At 32.2% G+C, this 27,855-nt stretch overlaps 1 protein-coding gene across 1 annotated transcript; it reads left to right on the forward strand.

Annotated features, from left to right (window-relative positions):
* Positions 1-3,640: 3,640 nt before the first annotated feature.
* Positions 3,641-27,855, forward strand: LOC117340027 (homeobox protein EMX2-like). Its single transcript, XM_033901776.1, has 3 exons — positions 3,641-4,497; positions 18,205-18,377; positions 26,843-27,855. Exons 1-3 carry the CDS (start codon positions 4,035-4,037, stop codon positions 26,999-27,001), a joined length of 795 nt encoding a protein of 264 aa, XP_033757667.1. The 5' UTR covers positions 3,641-4,034; the 3' UTR covers positions 27,002-27,855.

Raw genomic sequence — 27,855 nt, forward strand, 5'->3', positions numbered from 1 at the left:
TGCACCCTAAGGAATATCAGGCAAGCATACATTTTTCAGCGATCTAAACATTTGATTGTGTCGGGTGATTCAAGTTGCAAGGAAGTTGGTTTCAATATTCATTCTTTACCATCACCTAGTTAAATACAGGAAAATAGTTTTGTACATTAACTTGGCATAACACGCCGACAGTTAACGTCATATAATAAATAAGTTGGGGAATATAAATCTATGGATATTAAAGAATATGTCCACATTGCTAAATGTGCATAACCTTGCTAAATGTGCATAACCTTGCTAAATGTTCGTGACCTTGCTAAATCTGCGTGACCTTGTTAAATGTGCTCATGACCTTGTTAAATGTGCATGATCTTGTTAAATGTGCATAACCTTGCTAAATGTTCGTGGCCTTGTTAACTGTACGTGACCTTGCTAAATGTGTATGAACTTACTAAATATTTGTGACCTTGTTAAATGAGTATGACCTTGCATGGAATCTGTTGATCAATGTTATTGATAAAAACTGAAGTCTATATTTTGTTTTAATCTTAAAACCTTATTATGAGATTCAGCTGTTAGTACCTCGCGTGAATGTGGGGAAACTATGTGTTGAGTAAAGGTTAAAACGCTGACTTGAATATATAAATCCGCCAATGAGCGTCTGGTGCAGTGGGGTTGTTTATTTTCTACATTAGTTTCGTTTCTAACTTTCAATGTCTCTTGCAATGCCTACAGTTTAACAATTATTTTTGTGTATCACCGTATAAACTTATGTTTACGAACCGTTAATACTTGACCAAATACACATATGATAAAATGACTTTTGTTTGCTGGGATGCTATTGAGGCAGATACTTTCCAATCAATCTTGAAAAATATAAAGCGCTTCAAAAGGAAAAAACAAGTATATATCAGTTAATAATTGAGTAGCATCAATAGTAAAAGAAAAAGAAAAAAAGAAAAGAAAACGGTTTGTTCAAGAATGACTGAATGTTGCAAATATCAATCAATTTATGAACATTTTAATTGCTGTCTATGAAAACCATGCCTTAGAAGACACAATTTAATTTTCAAAGTAGCATCAAGGAAATATTCAAAATTAAAGAAATAATGAATTGAAGCTCAAGTATTTTTTTAATACTTTTGATGAAGTTAAGGACTTAAGATGGGCCAAACAACATTTGGATCGTTTGTCTTATATACACTTGTGAGTATCGACAAAAGGCTATTAGGTAAAATTATTTCAATATGATAGTACATTCTTCACGAAGTGTTGAAGCGACCAAGACTTCGGTTTTACACTGAAAAGACACCGAAAGTCGTCTTTGTTCATTTAGTCAATACATTATTTTCTAACAAAAACAATTGGGATTACTCAAAACCTCTCCCCCGCAAGGCATTCTCCTGTCGTAGTGACGACATGTTTACGGGTACTTCTATCACTGAGTGCACATTAGTACAGAGAGGTATCCTATATCAGGATAGTCCACAGGGGATCACCAATGTCATATAAGGTGTGTGTGACTCAGGAATCGTATACTACACTACCAGATACTCATTATTGACACGGCTAATACTATTGTTAACAAACGGCCATTTTAGGAAAATGGAAGAAAATTTGCGAAAGAAAACCACAAAAGAATTTGTCACGCGTTGCAAATGAAGACTATTGTCTAGAAGTCTCATCTGCAATTTGATATTACTCTTGCGTTACAGTCAGGGAATAGGTTAATCTGTAGAATGTTAATATCTGTGGATCTTTGTGTTGTTTAAAATGCTTAACAGATATTTGATATTCAATGTAGTCTTCAGAAATTACTTTTTGAAAATTAAAAAACTTATTATTTTTTTTTGGAAACAGCCTGTCAACAGAGAATGGTCAACAGTAATAATTTTTTGACCCCGTTCATATTTATTTGAAATTTATGATTTCGTTTGAGGGACATATAAAAAGATTTATTGTTGGAATCTGTCATTAAAAGTCCTTATTTCCTCACTTAAAAATAATACCCAACAATTTAGAGGGAGAAAAAAATGAATGAGCATAATTTATACTTATTTTCGGCTTTTTTTTCCTAGCATGAAGTGTATTTTCTGTTACACTCATTTTTGTCGTTTTTGTAAAATAATCGTATTTTTCCGTTGTAAAGTAATTTTGTCGTTTTAAATGGCATTCATCTGTGAACGATACAAATATTTTAAACGTGTGATTAGATAAGTGCATCAAAAATTGACAAAACGTAAAATCTTTATATTATTTAAGTAAAATGTGTCTAACGGAAACGATTATCTAAATATGAATTTAGTTTGGACAATCAGAATCTTTGTGTACAAACGTTATATATCTATATAAAATAACCCCAATAAAACGTGAATACTCAAAACTAAAATCATTCTTAGGGGATATTTTTTTCTCTTTGGGATGTTATTAGACTTGTATTTTCACGTTTATTTCTTCATTTTTAATAGTTGTTCAAACCGCATCTGACTGTCCAAACTAAATTCCTAATAACATTGTATAATGCTGTAGTTTTAGTATTGCTTATTTGTTATTTTAATTACATACTTTGTGTCTTATTTTAAATCAAGTGTCCAAATTGAAAAAAAAAGTGAATCAAAATGTGTTTCTAATAATATTAATCATTCCGAAGGAATATGTGATACAACAAGATAATTAAGTTTGTAATTTTCTCTTTTCTTTCAACATTTATTTCTATTTTGGGAAAATAATTTAAAACATATTTTCGAGTAAATGTAAAGAAATATAATTTTTTCTTTAAATAGAAATTTATTGTTCATTATCGCTAGTTAATTCCCTAATTCAATGTGAATTTATAGAAAATGATTAAACCAATATGATAAAATATGTTATTTTTTAAGGAATGTTTGCAATATTAGTCATATCATCAAGTTGTATTTTAAGCTATCTGTAATTGCAAATTCAATAGAAACTGGAATTGAAAATATAGTTGTTATAAAAGAGAATATATATACATAATATGTTAGTTTTACTGTCAAATAAAAGGGGATACCGGTAGTGTCTATATGGAAACCCAGGGTGACTGCTATTTGGGTTGCACTTAGTAAACTCTGACATATACCCGTTTTCTTTATTGAATTTGTGCTAACAACTCATGTTAGATACCTTACAAGTTAAGAAAATAACATAGTCACCAATCATCATGGTTTTGAATTTATTAGCTAAGGTATATTTAAGCCTGGTAGATTTCCTCGCTTCACATTGTAACATAATTAAATTTCTATCAGCTTGTTCATCAAATTTTGGACAAAATAAACTACGTTATCGCAATGTAGTGAGGGCTGCCTCCATTCACAACACTGTAGTTTAACTTATTGTAGTCACAACCCCTATAATTTGAATGACAATGACAGATTTTAAATCTTTTTAGTACATCGATCGTTTCAACAGAATACATTTATATATATCTGGCAACATACGGTTTGTATTCAAGTGGTAAACTTGGGATTATCTGAGTTGAGCAACGAAAAAGAATTTTGTTAAAAACAAGAAAGACATCATCAGGTGACATTTGATACATCATGCTGCTTAGAACATCGATCCCGTCCATAATTATAACGTGCTGCCACCTAGCGGGTTAAATGACCCCCGCAGACGACAGAGCATTAACTGGCCAATCGCTGTCGCCGACCAGAAGCCTATTCACCAGAGGAAACGAGCTCAAGAAAATGATCGAAAGCAATTCCACTGGCCAGTTAGGATCGCTCGTCAGAGCAAGTGCAGTCAGTACAGCAAAAGTGAATCTGCTTATTTGAAGGTAGACATTTTCTGTTGTTGACATAGGAACGACATTCATCACAGGAAAAAATATCACAACATTTATACTGTATTTTTTTGTTTTATGAAAGAAAGCTACGGGCGAAATATATGAATAATGACTTTCGAAACATATCTGGTATTGACATTATAATATATTCTCCTAAAATCATTGGATGAGTTTTACAGGACATAATTAACTCTATGATATTATTTGGGCAGAACTTGTGACAATATTACTTGGAAGCAGGAAAGTGAACATGAAGCCGATTTTACCTGTTCCGAAACACGCTTCGAATGGATTTTCTATAGATTCTTTGATTCACAAAGACAGTCGCACCACCTCGGGTATCGAACCCCAACACAGCATTGCAAGTTCTATCTCTTCTGGGCTCACATCCTCTCCTCCGGATGCTGCTCTGATAGCGGGTAGGATCCCCCCATTACACCCGGCATTGCCTCCTCACGTGCGAAACTTGTTGTTAGCTGAACAATCTCAACTAAATCCCAATGATTTGCTAACGTTACAAAGGTCTGCAGCATGGGCGTTTCAGAATACCATGGCCCCGGGGGTAACGTCCCTGGGTCGGACACTTCCGCCTCCAACAGGCCCTTCACTTCATCCTTTTTATCCTGGACTTTTAGGTGCTAGCCGAGATCCCACAAACATGTACCCCTGGATGTTGGCACGACATCCCCAGGGACTGTTTGGTCTTCCGTTCGGTAAGTACTTAAATATATGGATTTAAAAAAGTATTGTTCAAGTTCTGTAATGTTTACCTTTTAATACTAACATATATAAAATATCGTCAATATTTGTTTAATAATCAAGTCTTCTAGATTATCGATTTCGATTTCCATCAAATCATTTCACTGGAAATGGCATTAAAATTCTTGTGACACCTGTGAAATTTTATGATGATAATTGAAGAAAGAAATATGATTTATATAAATGAATATTGACTAAATTTTGCATTTTGTAATATCAATATTTTCTTAATTTCTTTCTATTCATTTTCTTTCGCTTTGCTTTTTATCTTTCATATTTTGGTCGTCGAATAAAATAGATTTGTATTTGTGTTTTATTAATTATACTATTTATTATTTTTGTGTTACATTTAAATCGTTTTTACCACTTACAATGTGTTATTTTCCTGTTATATTTACATGATTCCATCATTTTAAGTTTTGATAAGGGAAAAAAACTCGTATTGGTTATATTAGTTTTACCCATAATTTGATTGAATGAACACTTATCATCAATTAAAATTTACACTTATTGTAATGAATACCTATCTGATATAATAACAATTTCCCATATGTGACATTCACGAAGAATATTGCAAATACTTTTCAATCTTATATTAAAACCATGTTGTTGTCAATTATAAGAAATACTTATTTATTATTTAAATGTTTTGACAGTTTAGTTTTCAAACGAATCTGAACGAAGACCATTTAACCTTATGATTATATTTATACCAAAATGTCTGCCTTCGCCAGCATGTTGTTTATGATGACGCCGACATTATCTGAACAATTGAACACCGTAGGACCACTATCCTCATGATTTCCTGACGCGACTCCCACAATATCATGTCTATATTTTTTAAAAGTTGGGTTCAACATGTTTTTTTTCATAAAAAGTCATTGACAGTGCTTTTAGGTCCATTAATCTTCATATTTAGGAACCTTGATTTCTCCGGCCGGCAGTTCACCCTAGGGTAGCTTGCGATAATTACCTGTGGATACAAGAGTGTAATCACCTGGAGATCCATATATCACTGTGTATGACACCGACCAATTATCATATATCGACTATTAGTAATTTTGAAGAAGTTTTTAATATGGTAAAACGCCAGTACTGTTTTATTCTGGTTTTATGAGGCTTGGGGTAAATTGACCATATTAACAGAAGTATTAGGTAAATTATGTCAATTAAGCAGCAAATCATTGGGTGATTCTATAAAGAAACCTTTCTTAAATTCTGTCGTGATCTCTGGCGGAGCACTACTTCAAATATATCATATGTTCAGACGTTTGTTCTTGGTCATCGCCAATTCTAAACACCAAAATGTCGTGCGTATGGTATTTACGGGAGACACACATTATAAAATTACTATCCATGACCCGTATTTCCGGGGTTGAAATCCATTTTCATTATTCAATAAACACGGCCAAATTTATTGTCATTATTCCATACAAAACTATCTCATGTTTAGAAGCAAGTAAACTGAAATTAACCATACAAAACACCCTTTATCGTTAACAATAATTAAATACATTTTCTCATGTGTGATTATTTCTTTTTTTCTTTTTCTTGGATATGGATTTTACAACTACACTCACACACATGTTCATCAAACAATGGAGTGTTATAAGTACATACTACAAGTTTGACAAATTATTCCTTTTTTATTTATCAAGTAGCAATTTAATTTAATTTTTTTATTGCATTCATGGGTTTTATTTTTATATATGAAGTTATTCCTCTGGTTGATATACAACGAATTATTTTTAAGAAAGACGGTGGCATAAATAAGCTGCATTGCTAACGAATGTTACTCTATCTGATGCACTGACATTCAGTATTTTTAAACTGCCAAACAGAATAAACAAATATATCATTTTTGTAACACAATAAGAATGAGCACAATGTGTGTTAATTTGTTCTGACACCATGCTTGGTAGTTTAGATTATTTCTTGGTGAGAAAACACCAGTGTTTCGACATCTGTAACAAATGGAAATTTAAAATGTTCTTACCACCCAAGAAACAACATTCCGACGTAAATGCTTTACACAAAATATTGTAAATTGAATATGCTTCCTAAAACAGTATGATTGTACCCTAAATAGCATATTTTTGATGTAATGCTAATAATATGATATCGAAAATAAAACGTAAACGGCAATGTCATTGTAAAATATATTCTTATTGATTTACACATAAAATTATTAAATAGAATTTTATTGTCAGTTTACAGAAATCGAAAATTAAAAACATGAAATATAAATTAAAGCTTGATATGCAGAAATACTGTCTTTTAGCAGTTGATATTTGCATATTCTAGTCTACTTTAGTCCAGTTATTCTATCTCTTTATCATAAATTTGCTATACGTCAATGTATTATTCCAGTGTATCTGTAAATATATGGTGACGGAAATTGTAAATAACCTGACCGTAATATTTTGGTTTTTGATCAATTCCTTCAGTAAATAATGTTTTATTGATTTCGTGGGGTGAATAATTGAGTTAGTCTTGATTCAATTTAGTTAATGTAAATTAAACAGATCCATGTATGATTGGAATATATGTATTAAACAAGGATTGATATGGTGTGCATGCAATCACTCATATTAAATATTAATATATTTGTGTGCGATGTTGCACTAAAGTGAGATTTCTTTACAACCTAGTTGAATAAAAGTTTTCGATATCGATTTAAAAAAAAAAAGGTTTTAAAGAAATTTCTGTTTTTATTTTGATACTCTGCAAAATAAAACACATTCCCATGTCCATTAAATTGCATAATAAACACAGAATGAAATATTACGAATTGTATTGAAAACAAACTATATAATATTATTGTGAGACTATTAATAATGTAAATATAAATTTTAATAAGACTTTAATAGATAACGGAAAGGGTTATAACCTGCTATTAAAGTTTAATTCCACCAGGTACTAATCATGAATATATCATTAAACATTTTGTATATCATATGATTTGTTTGATACATAAAAATGAAGTAGAGACCAAGGCCTAAAAAATACGAATTCAACATTGATACATTATACGTACATTGTAATCAAATAAGTATTCATTTAGAGAAATTTAGACATTTATTGAAATTTATGACATATAATTATATATAATAATTCTGCAACAGAGTATGGAGATTCATTTTGGGGTCATAATATCTTTGATTGATCTGCCAAGCGTTTGGCCTCCTGTTAACCCGTTAACAAGGCGTTGATGGTGTTATTGGTCCCCGGGGATTGCTCGCTGTGATTTCACAGTTCCTCGTCAGAAAGGAAGCCTCTGTGTATCATTTTACCGTGACGTGTTGTCTGCTCAGGGGTTTACATTTCATTGCCCAAACTAAGATAATCAGGAATGGATCAGACCAGTTCTTACTTAAAGTTTTAATTAGCAAATGATCAAACGAGGAAAGTCAGCCATGCGTGACTAGTACGCTGAACCACATTCCCAGATAAACGCTCCCCCGGGAGAGGGGCGTGGTTTGGCGGAGATACACAGTGCATTTAAACAATGAGAGGTTGATAGAGTTCGAGAGTTAATTATATGTACATGACAAGTGTTCTTGATAAAGATAATACAAATTGAATTTAATGATGTGGACAATTCAACTTACACCGAAAGTGTCACCTATTGTACTTATTTTTTTGTTTGAGAGGTCCACATAGAAAGTTCATGTTTTTACTTTGAGTGAAGTCTTAATTAGAAAACGTATTTGTATTATAAAATCATAAAATAACAACTAAAACTATTGAATTTCCCATTTGAAAGGGAAATCGTTTTATTAAAAATATTTCATTTTCAGTGTGAATAGGGCAGTTTAAAAGTAAAATCTGAACAGTGTCCATGTTCTATTATTGGGATCATTTAATCCTATTTTGAAATTATTATAAATTACATTTCCTTTAGCGCATGACCTCCACTATTTGATTAAAACCACAGTTGATAGTCAAGTAAGTACTATGGAGGTTCCTGTCGTGTGTTAAGTAAATATACTCAAATACTTACTGACTACCTGATACCTAATCAGCGCTGGTAGGTACGTCTTCAGGTAAAAAAGCATTTTGTTTACAAATTAACATACAGCACAAAGAGTTGATTTAAGTTTAGATTTGAATTTATCAAATAGACTTTTGAAATACAGGGCTGTCAAACACAAATAGACAATTAGGGGACATTTATAGGAATAAGACAAATGTATTACAAAAACAAATTGTTGTTTAGGTGTAAATAATGTTGATGTCCCTCCATTCACATCGTGTTTAATACACATAATTTATATCCCATTTCAAGAAATTATACCTCGTTTTTCAAAATTTATGTTTTCTGTTTTTGATAAAATACCCTCTTATGTTTACACTTATGGCTTGAAAAATGTCCTTTCTGTTACCGACACTAGAAAACACACGATGATGTTACTGTTAAGTAAAGTTTAACTACATATTATACAAATACATTTACCGTCCACCTGGATACGTCTTTAACATTTAAGCTAGGAACTGTACTTATGTATTTAAACTTTATGGGTATTTGGCTAATTTGTCATATACGGAATGACATGATAATTATAACTCTTGGCTCTATCCCGGGGATTAATGACCAGCGATGTATCCCCTCGTGGGAAAGGCAAAGATGGAGCCGACTTAAACACCACTAAACATAGGTATCGGGTGCTTTGTCAAAGATTGGCATACCAATAAGGTTGATTTTACAGTGGTTGTGATTTTCTATGGACAACACTGTGGTGGCTTTTGTTGGAACACCTCATCGATAAACTCACACACATAACACCGTGAATGTCCCAATGGGTTTTATTGCTGCTAACACTAGTGGCAATGCGTTTTTGATTGCATCGCCAAGTATAGTGTTTAGGAGACGAGGGGAGTGTAGCGTGAAGCCCCACACGTTTTACGTGAAACCTGAAAATATCTGAAATGAGACGTCTGACTGTACTTGAGCACAGGAGGATATGTTTCACCCCGTTTCCACTCTCCTGTAGAGAACGTATATTTAATATGTCAGTCAGGTCTTGTCAGTTTCTAGTTAAATCCCGTTCTACTTATAGGATTTTCTGTACTTGTTCTGTCGTTCTTATCGAATTCATAGGGAATAATTACTAAACTAAAATGCTTACTTGATATTTTTTGTCAAATGTATAAGTTAAGTGTTATATATTATTCAATAACGAAATAAAACATATTCCTTATGCTTTTTTAAGCATTTGCTTTTGCTTCAATGTTAATGAACTATATTTGCAATTATGCTATTAACATTGGTGAACTTTCGTAGTATAGACATGTTTTAATTTAGTTTTATGTAAAAAAATTATGTAGTTTTTCCCAAATTCATGTTATAATTTTTTCAATCTATAATGTATGCTACCAATTTTCGGAATATAATGTAATAGCAACTTTACTTGTAACAATGAATAGCAATTTTCATGATTTGATTTACTTGTATCAACAAGAAGTTTTTTTTTTACCTTATTACCCGTAACAGACATTTGCACAATAATATACAATACAGTTTACTAGTATAACATACAAAAAGTTTTTTTAAAGCACAAAAATATAGTTTTCCCTATAACATAAAAAAAATCCACAAATACAATGTCCCGTACCAAATATTCGTACCATACACAACTTACATGTAACTTGCTTTTGAATCTCTTATATACTGTAGGCAGTTATTGAAGAACCCTAAAAACATAGAGTGCTTGTCATGGACAGATATTGTCACTGTGGACACCGAAGAAATATTGTGGGCGTGGTCTTTGCCAATTTCTCGTTATAGAGTAATTTGTGAAATAGTACAGTCACGCAGACAGGCCAATAGCTGAGCTAGATGATTATAATATCAAATTCTAGAGCGTAGATTTCACGTCGCCATGGAAACGAACTACCGTACAGAGAACCGAACAAACGATGTAAAAACAATGTTATTATGATCATTTTCTGTTAAGGAGAAGAGTAAGAACATAACAGAATTGACGAGGAACACACATACTTTACCTGATAACAGGCCTTGATTTTTCAATTATGATTTTCCATGAAATTTGAGAATTCATTAAGCATGCTTATCGCAGTAGATATTGACCTAAAGAATTGATTTAGCGTGAACACGCAAGTATCAGCTTAATTTGTTGTGCATTAAGGTGGAAATAGTTTAACAATAATTGTTTTGTTTTCAAGAGTTACCGGAATCTAGAATATATAGTTGTTTTACCATTCACATGATCAGAATATAAAATTGACAGTTATATATATGGCGGATTATCTTCTACATCACGTATTTTTCATTTGATTAAACCTGTTAATAAGAATGGAATGAATTACAGCTATTCAGTTTTGTTACATTAAAAGAAAACACTGCTGAATTTGTAAACCAAATAAAGTAACGTAGAGATCACTTTATTGTTCACAAATAGTGTGGAATGTCTATATAGGGCACACTTTATACAAATCACCCTTGTTTTACAACAATAGCCTGGGTCAGATTTGTTTTTGCAACAGCATGATATGACTTATCTTAATCTTTGACGTACCCACTTTACACGGACACTATGTTAATTATTTGGATGAACAACCACATGCATATAAAAAAAAATAAACAGTTAAAGTACATTTTTGACGAAATTATGACGTAGCTAGAGATGTTGCGATATTTGTTTAAAACTTATCAAAGCTATTTTCAACAACTATGAAACAAGCTATGATGTTATAATATAACGTTTGTTGGCTACAAGGAAGAACGCATGGGGTTTTATTGGTTACATCTCAAAACAAATTCACCTAAAATATATTTATCCTTCAATTCGTTTTTATTTAGGTTTAGAAAATAATTTATTTCTGGATTGAAATTTGTAGCAATAACATTTGTATTTATTGTCATTCTAAATGCATGTTCCGTTTCATTTACTTGACACGTTTAGAAATGTCCTATTCCAATGACACTTTAAGCGTACATTCTTTCTTGTCATATTTATTTATTTGACCTCGTGCTTTGAAATCACACATCTTGGAACAATATTGTGTCTGAAAGGAAACATGGCGACGCATCTGTTACCGGTGCTAGTTTTTGCAACTAGATACGACTAGTCGGTGTGGGTAGGCCATTAAACTAAACATATTGTTATTTTTGTTCCAGTAGCTTGAGCACAAAGACAAAATTAATTATCCTAACCAGGACGCGAGCCTGTCAAACTAGCGAAAACGAGAATTAATTAAGGAGACTTTGTTCAAAGAAACTGAATTCATGGCCAGCTTAATTCGTCATCATGGACTTTTAAAGAATGTGTTTATTGATATATACTGCACTGGGTATGAACGCATGTTATCTTCTATTTTATATCTGAGAGGAAAATTGATTAAACTTTTGACCAATGTGTAGAAAGCATCGCGATAACAATAAACTTGAACGTTTTGAAACTACGTTTAAGCTTACGGGCACGTGAAAGCTAAGTGTGTCAAAACCAGGTAGGAAGAATGACTTATGCAGCTAGTTTTTATACAGTGTGTGATAAGGGGTGACCTCTGGTAGCAAGGTTGGTCTTCTTTTGTCTAATTATGTATAACAGGCAACAGAACATTGGTCGCTTTATAAAGTATCAACGAAATCACTAACCGTACAGTCATTAAATATCAATTGTCAGTTTAATTGTTTTTTTTTCTAAAAATCTTTAATCATTTGTTAAAGACAACATTCCTGTGTCCCTGATTGTTTTCAACCCACACAAGAACTCTTCACAGCTTCTTGTCATTGTGTCTGTAGCGTTGATTATTTTTGTGAGCTGTGTCGGGTTAAATCCAGCACCTCACATAACGCCATTCTGTTTAGTACGAACACGCAGAAGCTGCTCCCAATACCGCAACTATGATTGACAATCCTTTATTTACATGAATATGTGTCAGAGTATCTAAAGAATTTAGATTCACTGCAAAAGATTTTTGTATATAAATTCATCAAGTTTTATGACGTGGTATTACAAAAGACGTATAAGATAAATGTCTGAGTCTTCGTTGGGAGGTTCAATAGCCAAATAATTCAATAAAATATCTTACCAACAATGTTTATATCATTTACTTCAGTTGTTTACCTGGAAATAAAGTGCTTTGACCATATCACTAAATAAAAACTATCAGGGACACAGACTTGTGGTGACAAGAATGTACAAAAAGACACACAATGTATCAAAAAAGTACGAGTAATGCTTGATAAACTACATTAAAGAAAACGCGGGCTATAACCTGGTATTTGTACAGATTGTAAATTACATATTCGGATCCGTCAGTAATCCTATCTTAATGCTATCGGTTATCGATATCACTTAAAGAACATGATGAAAAGGGAAGGTGAATCTCATTCGCTTGAGTAAAGTTTTATAAACAAAATGGCAAAATGACAAAACATAAAGTACATCATTTGGAATGAGAATGTTTGTTGATATGATATTTATCTCTCAGATTTTGTTTTTTCTCTCCACAAATTTTTGATATGCACATTTCAGTAACAAACAGCAATTTAGACGTGAATTATAGAGTGTTCTTTATAAATCATGTCAATAAGAATCGTTTATACTATATAAATTTCTATGAGTTTGTGTTATACGATACTCTGTGTCAGTGAGGTCCTGTGTCAGAACTTACCAGAAAGTGTCACATGTACTTATCAACAATTCTTCGAAATGATGCCAGCAATTTCAATTGACATTTCAAAAGTGCAATTTTCCCATATCTCATATTCTTATATTCTTTATTGAAAATGTCTTGAGATATTTTTTATGAAAGGTTGGACGAGCCATGTTTCAAAATCCCTTTTGACACCCCTGTATTCATTGGCACATCGCGTCCTGGCAAGTACTTGTCCAATTTGATCCAAATTTCAATGATTAAAGAAAAAAGTTTTAAAGAAATATATTTGTTGAGAGCTGTTTCGTAAGATTTAAAAACTTGAAATGATAAGGGTTTGTACAAAGACTGGGCGTTCACCGTTTGCCAAGGGTATTGTGACACTCATCAATAAGCCCCTCCACTACCCAGTACCTGATTGCCAGCAACGCACACTCTTATTAGTGACAAACCAATTCATCTCTCGTAAATGAGGGCATAAGTCCATTTATCGGAAGTTTGATTTTCAAATGGAGGTTAAAGGTAAATCAATGATTAACAAAATTGTGGGAAGGAACCATTCACAAAAGATTCACAGAAATTCAGCCATACTAATTTCATGACCTGTACTAATTTCTATGAATGTCTTCAAAGACCAAAGTAAATCTTAGAACGCTAAATACAACAAGGTCAATATTATTTGCGCTTAATCTTCAACAATGTTGATTCAAGACTAGAGAACAAACATGACCTAACAAATGTGTACTTGCTGCCTCGCCTAACCTCCACTAACTTTCTAACAATGCAAAAGGGCAAAAGATCTCCCAGAAATTAGACCCAGATACAAAATGGACAAATACTTAGTAATTCTACTCAAGAAATAAATAAAAGACATGAGAAGGAAGAATGTTTGACATTTTCACCACCACAAACAACATTTATTCTTTAGAAAACCGGAAAGAGCAAAGATTAATCGGAAATCAATAAGAACAAATGTTACATGGTCAAAAACTTATTAACCCTGTTTAAGGAAAAGTGCTTGATTTTTCCTAATTTAAAACGATTCTTACACAATTCCCGAGTTTCCTTTCCCGTACTTCTCCAAAGGGCAAAGGAGTCACAATGAACGAATAGGTTCTGTAGTATATGGGCAAATACTCAGTAACCTATTACAGAGAGCTAAATATCTATTGTTCGAGGAAAGATTGACAATTTTTTCGCTAAGACAAAAACATCTCTGCATTTGCGGAAAGGGCAAAGGGATAAATAGACCATAAAACTATGTGGTGTATAGAAAAACACTTGTTAACCTTGAGGAAGACTTTTACTCTCTAAGTACAAACTATCAGTTGATAACACTGGTTAATTTGTCCAAATTTTTGGTCTGTGATCAGAAACAAAGTACATTTAAATTGGAAAATAAAATATTGCATCCAATCTATTTTCATTTTCATCATCACCAAAAACTCGATAAAGCATTCAACATAGATTATAAAATCCTAATCCTGCTTTACTTAAGTAAAGAACATCTTTAGTGCTGGAGTTCTCCTCCAATGTATTTTGGTTCATTATATTTGTGAAAACTTAATAAGAGCAATTTCTTTCTTTTTATATGATATAACATAATTGTACTATTTAAAAACAAATATATATAATCTTTAGTCTATATTTGAAATCTGCAACAAATACAATTTTCGTTGCTAGCTAAAATGAAGATAAATATAAGACAAAAACAATTAAAAATGTAGAATATGAAAATGATTATTTTAAATTTGAAATTATTTGTCAGATAGGAATGCATATCAACAACTCAATGTTCTTCTATTTGGAAAGAAAACGAGTTAATACACAGATACGAAAACAATACTTTATGTTTATATTTGAAAAAAAGTTTGACTCTAAGAGCTCATATTTATCAGCCGGAAACAGGGACACTATCATTGGAAACTCATAATACGGATTTAATAACGTTCTATGGTGCCTTCTGAAAGGGTAGCATAGTTCGGATATTTTTTAGTTAAAAACAGAATAAATACACTTTCTTATAAAAGGGAAATGTTGGGTATACTTGTTTTTATTAGTCTAATGATAGTTGCTTTGTGTTAGTGTTGATAAGGAAATAAAAACAAATATATGTAGATGAACTTCGTTAAACAGTTTTACATTGATCGCTATTATTATCGTTCAAATATCTTAATTGTTGATAATAGTAATATCAATATTCATCTTAAATATATAAATCATAAAATATATGTTCGATAATTTTTTTATTTCTATCTTTAGTTAGAATTTGAAATTATATTTGTTTTTTCAATCCATATACCAGAAGTAAAATATATTGAATTTTGAAAAGATCACGAACCCTCAGAATAGAATAGTTTATATGTAAACAATGGTTTATTTAATTGTTGTGTTACAGAACTAATTAAATCAATAGTTCGTCTTGCGAATAACATCTGACAATTAATTGTTCCTGATAAGCACCTATTTGACTGTGTGGTTAATTGATATGCATAGCATTTAATTTAATCATCGATCTTTCTTGTGAACCCAAGTTAATATCTTTTAGCTATTAGAAGGCATGCCCCGCTGGTGCTGACAGAGCTAACAATGAAATGGCTTTGTAATTAATACTAATAACTTGGAAGGGAGCGATAACGGCAACAAATTAAGAAAAATATATTTAACATTGCATTGTGTTCTCAATAGCGGCAAACTGTGATTAAAAATATAATGCTTACTTTAATGATCAATTGATTAAAGCAAAGTGTGTTTGAAGTGCGCTAACAGTGTCAAGCAGACGTAATAAATAACAAACAGCTTGATACAGCTTGTTAAGAAAATTGTGAAGCTGTTACAGAACACAAATAGGTGAATCCTGATAAACCAACACAACAAAGAATATCGAAATAATATTGATAACACAAAGGCAAAATATGAACATAGTATAATTTAGTCGATATATCTGAAGAATATAATTATGTATGGTATGTATGTATTAAATTATTTACGAGAAGGCGGATTGAACTAGCTTATTGATGTTTTTGTAAAATATCTTGTTAAATAGTTATCAGGTGAAAAGTTTATACAACTTTTAATTAAATCAATAAAGTTTATTCTTCTTCGTATCTACGTCTTGCAACAAATTGTATATACTTATATAAAGACAAAAATAAAACTGACTTTGTCAAACAAAATAAGAATTTCCCACGGAATAAAAAAAATAAAAAAAAAAAATAAAAAAAAGTTTTTGTATAATCTGTCTAGCGTGTCATTGTCATCCAATTTTACGGCCATTTAGTATTTTCCATAACAATACAATATTCTTCACAAATTGCATAGTTTCTACTGCTTGCGTGTTCCACATGCTTAGCAGATTTCTCACCACATAGGAAACCTTACTTTTAAATGACTCAGAATCATAAGTACCCTTCCATTGTCTATTTGTGAGTAAAACGTGTGATTATCTTTGCTATATTTCCTTATTTGACCGTACGTTTAGAGTATATTTGTCCAGAGTGACAATGCTAATTTCGGGAGTAAGAGTTATATGTTAGGGAGAGAGCGCGGTAATTGTGACTTACTGGTGTAAACCTTATACTAAGATGAGGGGATAATTAGCTAGAAGTAATACGTGGGGAGGGGATTCACGGGAAACCATTATCTTTCTTTTAGATGTTAGCCAATAAGACTTTGTGACGTTCATTAGGTTTGGGGAAATATATGGCTTCACCGATTGTAGATAAGTTTAGACGAGGAAACCCTATCCGTTCCCGGACTATTACGGTGTGATCAGTGCTCGCCTACCGCATACTACAGTAGACCGAACGCGCGCTCGGTGAACAGCCATTTCCAATACAATTCCAAACTGATGAAAACACAAAAATATATTGCAATCATGAACCCCGGTCATTATTTGTTCCCTTTCAAAGCTGAATTCTTATTATTCGAAATGTGCGTTAAGATGCACCCGTTCAACAATCGTATTACACTTCACCTTTTAAATTTCTAGTTCTCGACCGTAAAACACTCTTAATCAATGCTTTCCTTCCATTCTGTCTAACTTTAGAATGTAAAATTATGCGTGCAAATGCTACACATCGAACTTTACAATCATTACATTCCTTCGACCCATTTAGTTAATGTTTCGGGCAGGGTAAAACTCACGTTAAGGAAGCCTGTTGTATAAAGCTGCTATCTTTAGAAAAGAGTCATATTTCTGGTGATATAAACCATACAAATGTTGATATTATACAAAATCGAAATATCATTTAATTAGAATTATTGTGATTTATTTCGAATAACGACGATTATTAAAGTAATACAGGACTATAACCTGTTTCCAGTTTCGCAAATAAATGTGATTCGAGCGGTCTTCGGCAAACCACTACACCAATATCAGACTAAGTATGATGGAGGGCGTTCTCACAAACACGCCAAAATAAAAACTAAATCAATCGAGCGCTGTAAACAAAAGAAACATGATGTGTATGAGTGATGACAATTATGGTAATGTCAATAACTATTGAATATGACTTTTAAAAAAGAAGTCAACGTTTTTTGTTACTTTAGTATTACCAATTAATCTATATATTAATAAAACGCACTCTAATTACCCTTTCAATACACAAAAGGAATGATAATTGTGACCAGTTTTGTAGATAATGTTGTTAAATAGCATTTTAAATGGTAATCTGTGTATTTGAAATCAATACACTATACATACTGTTTGACTTAATATACAGCAATTGTCATATTTCATCATTGCAAATATGACCTTTATCATAATTTCAACTTTCGCTTTCTATTAGAGAAACGTTAAACATGCCATTGGAATATATATATATATAGTAATAATAATAATAAGCGCTTTCACATGCTTTGAGAGCAAGCTCTTCAGGTGTAATCACCTTAGTTTAGTTAATTTGTTTAGTAGGTGTGATTACACCTGAAGAGCTTGCTCTCAAAGCATTTGAAAGCGCTTGTGATTTTCTGGTTTGTGTTTTTTATTATTATTATCACTATATATATATATATATATATATAATTTCTTTGTTTAGGTCATCAAGATCCAAGCTTTTACTTTCATCCTTACCGAAAACCCAAACGCATCAGGACAGCATTTTCACCTTCGCAGCTTCTGAAATTAGAACACGCATTTGAGAAGAATCATTATGTGGTTGGACAAGAAAGGAAAGATCTGGCAGCCAAATTGGGACTGACAGAAACTCAGGTGAGGATGCAATTTCGTATAGTCAGTATTCTTTATGACATTAGAAGCTGAAGAAAGAACTACTGCTTAATGTTAAAAGGGTATTTGAAGAAGGGAATGATATATGCGACAGAGTAAAACGAAAACATATTTTCCTTAAAATAAACATATAGTCATTTTCATATTAAAAGGGAACGCATCTTCACGTAAGTACATGATCCGATTCGTGTGAAATTCATAAATGAATTACGCACGAAACTTTCCTAACGAAGGGATACTTTTTTTGTATGTTTACTATTGCTATTTTTTCAAATGTTTGAAATCTGTGGTGTGACTCAGAAATTTTTCATTAGCACTTACATGACCTGCTGGTTCAATTTAAAAGTACTGTGTTTGTACTTTAGTTGTTTTTTACTCATTTGCTTTGCAATCTATGTAAACAACATAGCGTCTTTGTTCCCATTTCCTATTTTGTCCATGGATTAATTTGAGCATATGCCTTGCCCTGATGAGGTGTAAAATGCTATATATGACTTATACGTTGCAAAAGTATGGGTAAAATAATAATAAAAATAATAAATAAATATATCAAAATGAATTAAAATCAAAATGATATTATCACGCCAAAACCGCTTATTATAATAATGAACATAAAATTAACTGGCATTACTCCTGACTCATTCTTCATTAATTTGGAGAAAAATTAAACGCAAATCAAAAATAAAGTACACCTTATGTACTCTTGTAGCTGGTTTGATAATGACTTCACACCAGAAAGAGTAGAACGGTAAACTTAACCTGCGTTTTATAATGTGTCATATTCAGAGTAAATTGTCTCCAGCACACCGAAAATTGCCATTTTCACTGCAGGTCCATAATAACGAGTTCTCGATAAAGCAGTATGTACACTCACCGCTCATAAGGGAGCCTTTTACACAAATACATGATCTTTTTTACAATTAAAATCAATGGATCGACAGCCATCGCTGTTTATTATTTAAAGTGTAGCAAATATTCAACCATGATACCTCAAACGGATACTCACCCTACGAAATCATATTGTGTTTCCGTATCACACGATTCGTCCTATACTTCCGGTCTCCGTGGTTTGATAATCAATATTGAGATATGATGAAAAGAAATACATGATGTAAGGACACACGTATATTGCTCGATATGTAGCTAGATTACCTTACAAAAGATTAAAATAGCAATTCCTAAACCAATGCTTAATCTTATACGATCCATTGAAATTCCTTAATTACATACCATTATTAATAAGCATCATGCTCAATTTGGGGTTGTGAATGTAGATATGATATCCAAATATTTGTTGTTTTGTTTTTGTACTTTTTTTACGGTCAATCGACAATTAGAGAAATTTGGGGCCGAACCAGACAAACAATGATCTATCAAAACATCTGGATGTTATACATGTGTAAGGATGCAATAAATAAACTTAATATTCTTGTTCATAATTTCATAACATTCCTTATAAATTCCTACAACATTTCCGTCCCAAACGTCAGCTATTTTAGTCACAATCTGAGAATCCTTCTGTGTCGCGAACATCAGCCCACCGTATCATCCATCCACGGTTCCTTTGTGCTCTTAATATGAACATTTTTCGCCTGAAATTACTTTATCATGTTTAGAAAAGCTGCTAATAGAGCAGGCAACGGGGTTGACTGGGCGAACAACAGTTCAAAATTGTTCCCCGCAGTCTTTATCATTTCATTGCTAATGAAAGATTGAACACGATGTGTCAGTCCTATATGGCTCAATAACCATTTTGACTGCCTGGCTGCTATATTTAAAACTTAATCTAAAGAAATCAAGCACTTTTGAATATTATATTTAAAAGAAATTAACAAACGATATATTTCGAAACCTAGAACTATATGTTTGTAAATATGTCATATAACATATATAAAGACACAAAGTTAGATATAGGCTTTTGACAACAACAACAACAACAACAACAACAACAACAACAACAACAACAACAACAAACGATGATATGATATTAACAATATACATATTTGCATGGAGACCCTTAAAAAAGAAGAGGTGAATAAGCCCAAAAGTTTCGGAATACAGCTTACAAGATAAACCACAATACAAACAATAACAGTAATTAAATAAACCCGAATAAAACAGTTTAAATGTTAAACCTTTACTCTTCAATTCTCAAAAGTTCTCCATCAAATAAAGGATAGTAAAGTAGAGAAGCAATCGATACATTCGATAGAGATAAATATATTATGATCAATTACATTTAGTTCAATGTACTTTGAACTTAGCTTTGGTCAGTTTAAAAGACTGTCCCCAAGAGTACCCCCAGGTAACTAAGACAAACAAGGGTACGAAAGCAAAACTGTTCTGTTTAACACCAAATTGCCTGATGAATGTAGTTCTTTAGAAAAGTAATTTATCTAACCGTGTGAAACCAAATAGAGGTAATTGAACTTATTTGAATTTATACTCATTGCACCGAGAGTCTTAGAAGCACCCGTCCTTGTGTTATGTAACGTGGTACCAGAGAAAGAAACAAATAGCCCGGTAATTAAATTAGATCCGTGCTTACGAAGTGGTGTTTGATACATAGATAAGCGTGTTAAAATAGTCTATAATAGATTTTTTTCTGAGAGCTCATGACAAATAAGTGGTAGGCTCTCAATGTCTAACTACACCACGGATCAATGACATCCGAAACAAACGTTCAAATGACTCCACAGAAATCAGGGTAATCTTGATCAGAGGTCGCTGACGAACTGCCATACAGCCTAATTAGACGCATTCGAGAATTCATTAAGCTTACGAAATGTGCAATGTAATGGAAAAATGCAGTGTATTTTTCCTTCCTACTGTAAAACCTTTACGTTGACTATAACAATACTATTTTCATAAAATGAACAGCAAAATGCCATTTGAGTCTTTTACAAATTTGACTTTTGACACGAAAACAATATACCTCCGCGATTGTGTTACACACAGTTCTGTCATCTCAATATTACTATGCTGGGTGGATACCTTGATAATTAATGCTAATCATTAATAACACTTCACCAGTGCCATGATGAATCAACTTTGGCATGGGATTATCTTCACAAGTCGCAAATATTATCAAGCTAATACAGAATAATGACTAATAAGCATGTCAATATAGCACATATAAATGTCATTTTAAATTATCAATATACACGTTGAGTGATTGACAAAACAACAAGGTGTGTCCTCGAAGCAGGTAATTTGTCACACACAGGTGAGACAGATCCTGCTAAATATTCCTACAGGTGGGCATGGTCGTCAGACAATGACGTCCTGTCATTCAAATGGTTCAGAGGTTAGTGTTTTTGCAGAAGGAAAGAGCTGATGTCTTGTTGTGATAACCAATCTCCTAGTTTGGTTTGTACGCCCTAATATGTCACAAATAATGATGAAGCTCAGCCGTACTATGCAAATAATTAGAAGAGTTCTGTCACTATGACGATGGGTATCTTGATTGAACAAGAGTCATTAAGTGTTAGTTTTTGTTTGTTATTATTCAAAAATGGGCCTCAAGGATTTTTTATCAGGTTAAACACTACGCTGGGTCACTAAGTAATATATGTGTACCCTGTTAGCACAACAAACCTTTAAGTGTAGGTACAATTTTTCATAAAACCCTCATCTTTTCGGATTAATTTTTTTTTCGGGAAATTCATTCAAACGTTATAAAGGATAAGCAGTATGTAAATTTAAATCTGTTCAGATGAATATAACATATACTTGCACATCAGCAAGACATGTTTGTGACGTTTTACTCAGTTTACCGTATGCATATTATATTTTACATGACGACTGTGTTAAAATCTAAATATTTATCTGGTATTAACATAATTAATATGTTTACGTCTAAAACTTGTGCAATATCTCAAGCCAGGCAAAAATATACGTACGTTAATAAATCCATTTGTCTGATAAAAGTTTATCATACTAATGGCTCATACTACCACGATAACAATATATATAATACAATACATGCCTAGGATTGTCACAGCTATTTAATAACGTAAACATGTTTACTTCTGTAACAAGTATGTTATGTTAATTGCATCCTGGTACGCTAATTGATGTGCACTCTGGTTTCTTTTTACAAATTGTTTGTAATAATACTTCCATTAACAGAATAACCTATATAATTGTTTAATATTCTACAAAAATATTACATTAATTGATATAAAAGTAAAGGTCTAATTAATTTATCTGTTAATGATAATCATATACCACAAATCAAAAAAAAAAAAAAAAATAATTACGTCTGTGATATAGCGATGGAAAATGAAAATGAAAACAAGATTAATGTCAATTTGCATTTAAACTGCAGAAGATTTAATACGGTTAGACAATTAAACAACGTTTATACTTACTTGTCGACATGTGGTTTCTTACAAAGATGATTAAATGTATATTCATGAAGTCAATGTTCACATCTTCATAATTTGCATAATTTACTTATTAAACAAGAGCGGTCGGCTTCATATGACAGCAGAAAGGACATCTCTATTTTGTGAGATAAGTTATTATAATTTGCCGTACGGTATATTAATAAGATAATTCATTACTATGTAAATTGTACCTATTAATAAAATTCAACGTAACATATTGCATATTTTCTTGATATTTATATGCTTTCTAAATATTGAGTACATTTATAAAGCTAGGAAGTCAAATACATATATCTATCAACTTACAGCTAAAATAACATTATATATATATATCTATTTATAACGAAAAAGATCGATATATCAAACTTATCAAAATCAAAATAGGAAACGAAAAAATTCTAATTTTTTCAATTCTAAACTTGTATAATTTTATTGTTGGTACATGAGTATTTAAATAAAATTAAAACGCTTCGTAATATTTGCAATTTCCTGTTGAAATCATCCTTTTTCTCGAGACTGATAATGCAATAAATGATTGTTAAACATACGTTTTGCATTTATATATCGGTAATAATAATATCGAAGTATTCATATTTTAAATATTTTATATAGATGCTATGTCTACGATTTAGAAATATACTTAAACAGTTATCATTCATAGGTGGAATCAACATATGGTTTACCGAGTGTCTATTGACTTGTAACATGTGTGTTGTTATAAACATGTTTTAAATTTACCTTTAATATAGTTTTTATATAATCAATACCATTTAAACGTTTTATCAAATTCCAAACAGAATTAGAAAGACCCATGGGCGCCTGTTGAGTATGATTCTTATATTCACAGTGGGATGTTACTTAAAAATCATCAGTTATATTAAAAATATTTTTCATTTTTGTTTGAATATATAGACATTTTCATCATAATCTTTGCCTTTAGATATTCATATTTTCGCACTTGGACTAAATAAGATCTTGTCATGCATTTCGTATTCATGAGCATAAACAAGACCGGCTTCCAGCTATCCATGTAGGATATATAATATATATTATATGACATTAGATTTAAACTCTCCCTAAATCGCACACTTTCCCGTTGAGAGGTGTCTCATTACTCGCATGATAGATGATAAATAAGTCGAGTCCTACCGGTTGAAATGCTGTGTCTATGATAAAAAATATGTCGCTCCTTTCACCATTTATAACATTAATAGGCTAATTTTAGAAGAAGTTATTACCCTGCCTAAGAACGTAATCTTTAAAACTGCTGGATTCCAACAGATTTAAAGGGTGTCATTCTCGCCCGGAGCATGGATACCACAGAGACACTATTCCAAAGTCCGAATAACCTGAAAATCATATTTCAATAACTTTGATAATATGCCACAAATTTTATTACAATCGGGCCCTAATCCATTTAATTTGGCATTATTCTGACGGCAGGGGTTGTTTGTCCGGCAGCGCGATAGGATTTTGGTACTAAAACACGTGTCGGTACGAACTAGATGGATCAACAGACACTGAGCTATCATATTACCTCGTACATCATAGAAACAACGATCCACGTCCCACCTTTCACACGACACGGTCGTTTTAAAGATAATTTCAATTTCATCAAGTGCAAATTTGCGAAAATTTAAGATTCCAATTGAATATAACAATCAACATTTAATACACAAACAAGACATTCTATTGTCACTGTTCTCGTTTTGGTGAAAGATGATACCAGTTGTTCATGGAATTTTTATTACTCACAAATTGTCGATGTCCTTTCTTTGGTATATTAGAGAGGTTCCTTCAGGTTGACTTCATGGAATAGTAAAGTACATCATGGTTGTTTGGATAAAAATGTAATGTAGCTTATCATAGCTTTTGCGTATTCCACACAAAGATAATGGCATGTTTGTTGCTTAGGATTTCCATCAATTATACTACAAAGCAACAATAGATCGCCTTTAGTCTGTCAAACGAACATAATCGGTTCCGAAGGATGTGCTGCAAATCAGGAAAAAGAAACAGCTGGTATCATTGGAACGAAAATAAACAGTAAATAAAAAAAAACACGTATATAAATAGGCTCTGATTATTCAGTTTATTGCAGGATAGGCGTAGCACTGAATATTTATTTTGAGAATTAAACTGTCGGACAGTCTAGGCACTAATTACATTACATTTGTTCAGGTTTTATTAGGTTCTCATTATTCCTTGTATATATAACCATGGTCTAGGGAGAATGCAACACTTTGATGATAGCGATGAGAATAACATAAACGTAATAGGTCGGATATATGGCACCCAAATTAATGTCTAATACTTTTACAAAGCGGTTTGCTCGTAAGAGGTGTTCATTGAAACTACAGGAATTTTAATCTACTTTTTTTCCAGAACTATTTTACTACTGTGCCACTATTAATCGTTTGATATCAGTTCCGATCTACTCAAATTATCAGAGAGAGGTTATGACATTGCATAAGAGTATTTAATCTCTGGGTCGTTTCTATTGTCCTAGCTTCCCTGTGAACACACTGGTTCTCGTAATGCAAACACTACGATTTGCACCTCCGGGTCTTTAGTGGTAATTCGACAAATTGTCAATTCATATAAATTTCTAATAGTTAAACTCACGTCTCATGTTTTTATGCTTAATGAATGCCAAAAACTGCTTTATTAAGTTTGAAAAACCTCTTAGGATTTCGGAGACCTTTCAACATGACCGTAATTAGTCTTCGGAGAGTGTCAGAGCAACTCTCACACCTCCGACACCGCCACCCCAGACACAGCATTCGTGTACAAAGACTGCCAAGGTATATGGTCGTCTTTCAGCCTTTGATGGTCATATTAAAGCAAGAAAATTGTCTGCTGATTAGAAAAAGGAGGACGACATGTTTTGGTGGATTAACTAACAAATATCGAATTTCTCTGAGATATCAATAGAATTGATGTGATTGCTTTTTATTTGACAGATTTCAACTAATACTTTATTTTTCAAAAGCATGTTTATGAACCTCGTTAAAAGTCAAAAGAAGTTCAAAGACATTGAGTATACTCTATTTCAGCAAATACGCGTCATTTATTTTTCAATAATTATTTTGTGATAATTAATTGAGTCGAGAACAAAGTCTCTCAGTTCAACTTTATCATAATTTTCTTATACAAATTTCCATTTAAACGATGTTTGATTCTTAAAGAATATTATTAATTTCAAATGCCATTCGGATGATCTGTCTCAGAACTCCGTTGCACATTTATCAACAGTAATAACTGTCAAAAGTTTTGGTTAAAATGTCATAATATTTGATATGATGAATACGTTTTGCTTTTTTAGCTATACAATGGTAGTAAAATAAATTAAAGTAATTCATGACACAGCGGGTAACGCTCGTCTGGTACCATTTAGAAAGATGATTATGCGCAAGGTACTGTTATATATAAAAGAACGCAAACATACACAAATAAACCATATTGCAGTTACCATAATGAAGTCATATTAAACTAAATGATATATAAAGCTAAGTAGAGAATGAAAATCTAATACCTCATTAAAACTAACAAGCGAAGTTCTTTTATGATTATGATTGATTATCTCGCACGTAATTAGGGTGGTATATCCGAACAGTTATATAAGAAAACGTTTTCTTTTGTGACATGTTTTACAATTTTTTTTTTTTTTCGTTATTTCAACACCATTAAACAACTATTAAACAAGGCATGCTGAAAACATCGTAAATATGGAAATATGGGTCACAATTGATAAATTGGGTGTCGCCGATGAGGCAGAATACGCTTACTCTTCCAAAACACCTGGTCTTATCCTCCTTGTACATTTTCAGGAGTCTCCATACGAATCTATGTTTTTGTTTATATTATGCCCACGTTTAATCTTTTTTGAGTTTGAATTAATATTTCGTTCTTATGTCAATATTCTTTGTTTTTAAATTAAAGCAGATTTTTTTTTAAAGAGGCTACAGTTTTGCCAAATTCGTATAATGAATTAATATTCATAAATGTGTAATGCAGATATCGATCACACTAAACATTTTCCTGTCTGATTTGTAGGTGAAAGTATGGTTCCAAAACAGACGAACAAAATTCAAGAGAATAAAGAGTGATGACGACGAAACTCAAGATGATAGCGAAGGGCAGCACCAAGACGACATTAATGTCACCGACTACCACGAGGGGGCGTCTGAATCAGAGAGTGAGGAAAACGAATAGCCACGTGCTTACAAGATGTTCAGAGAAATATACCGAAATGTGCATATGCAGTATGCATGAGCCTTCCATTTGCATTTTCAAACCACGTGTTTACATTCACTCATTCATGAAAGGAAGATGGATTCAGTAGAACTATTTTATGACGTAATTGTGATGTTTGATATTACGTAACTGTTGTTACAGAATGCATATAGTATGGAGTGATGTCATGACGCTCTCTCGTATGGACAATGATACAAGTGCGGACGAGAGTCAGTTGTACATGTGTATTAACTTAATAGATGTGATGGAAACTTTAAGTGACGTTATGATGACTTTAATTCGTCAAATGATATTCTATTTACATTGAAATATGGAGACAGTGTGCTTTGAACTCATGTTATCATGAAAGCGATAAAACAATGTAAGTTTTGAAGAAGTGGGTATTAGAAGCCAAAACACTGTCAATAGTTGTGTTACCTCAGGGATATATATGCAATACATTAGAAAACATAACGATGTGATCAGAACGGTTCCATTGGACTGATGATCGTTCAGCCAGGCGTGACAATGTTATTATTGTGTAAATATAGTGCTAGATAGTTATTGTTTCATCAGTCTGTTCAATACCTTATCTACTTTTTGGATGACAAATCCTTTCTTGAAAACACTATGTACATTAGTTAAACCAGTTTGTATGAAATATTTTGTTTTAAGATGAGCATTATTTGTGTTCAGAAATAATATATCGAAATAAGGCCTCCTCCTGTCTTATCGTGTGACTGTCTACAACGTTTTACCTTATTTTCCTCCATTTCCATGTTCACCTTCTATTTTGCCAGATGTGCTTCTCACTACAAATAAAACAATGATTT

This window comes from Pecten maximus, chromosome 12 (assembly GCF_902652985.1).
Source record: "Pecten maximus chromosome 12, xPecMax1.1, whole genome shotgun sequence".
Classification (NCBI taxonomy): domain Eukaryota; kingdom Metazoa; phylum Mollusca; class Bivalvia; order Pectinida; family Pectinidae; genus Pecten; species Pecten maximus.

Bases quoted from the DNA above. Each gene is read 5' to 3' on its own strand.
- LOC117340027 (XM_033901776.1), top strand. From the start codon at position 4,035: ATGAAGCCGATTTTACCTGTTCCGAAACACGCTTCGAATGGATTTTCT. The intron at 4,498-18,204 runs GTAAGTACTTAA...TTCTTTGTTTAG, and splicing joins ACTGTTTGGTCTTCCGTTCG to GTCATCAAGATCCAAGCTTT. The intron at 18,378-26,842 runs GTGAGGATGCAA...TCTGATTTGTAG, and splicing joins TGGGACTGACAGAAACTCAG to GTGAAAGTATGGTTCCAAAA.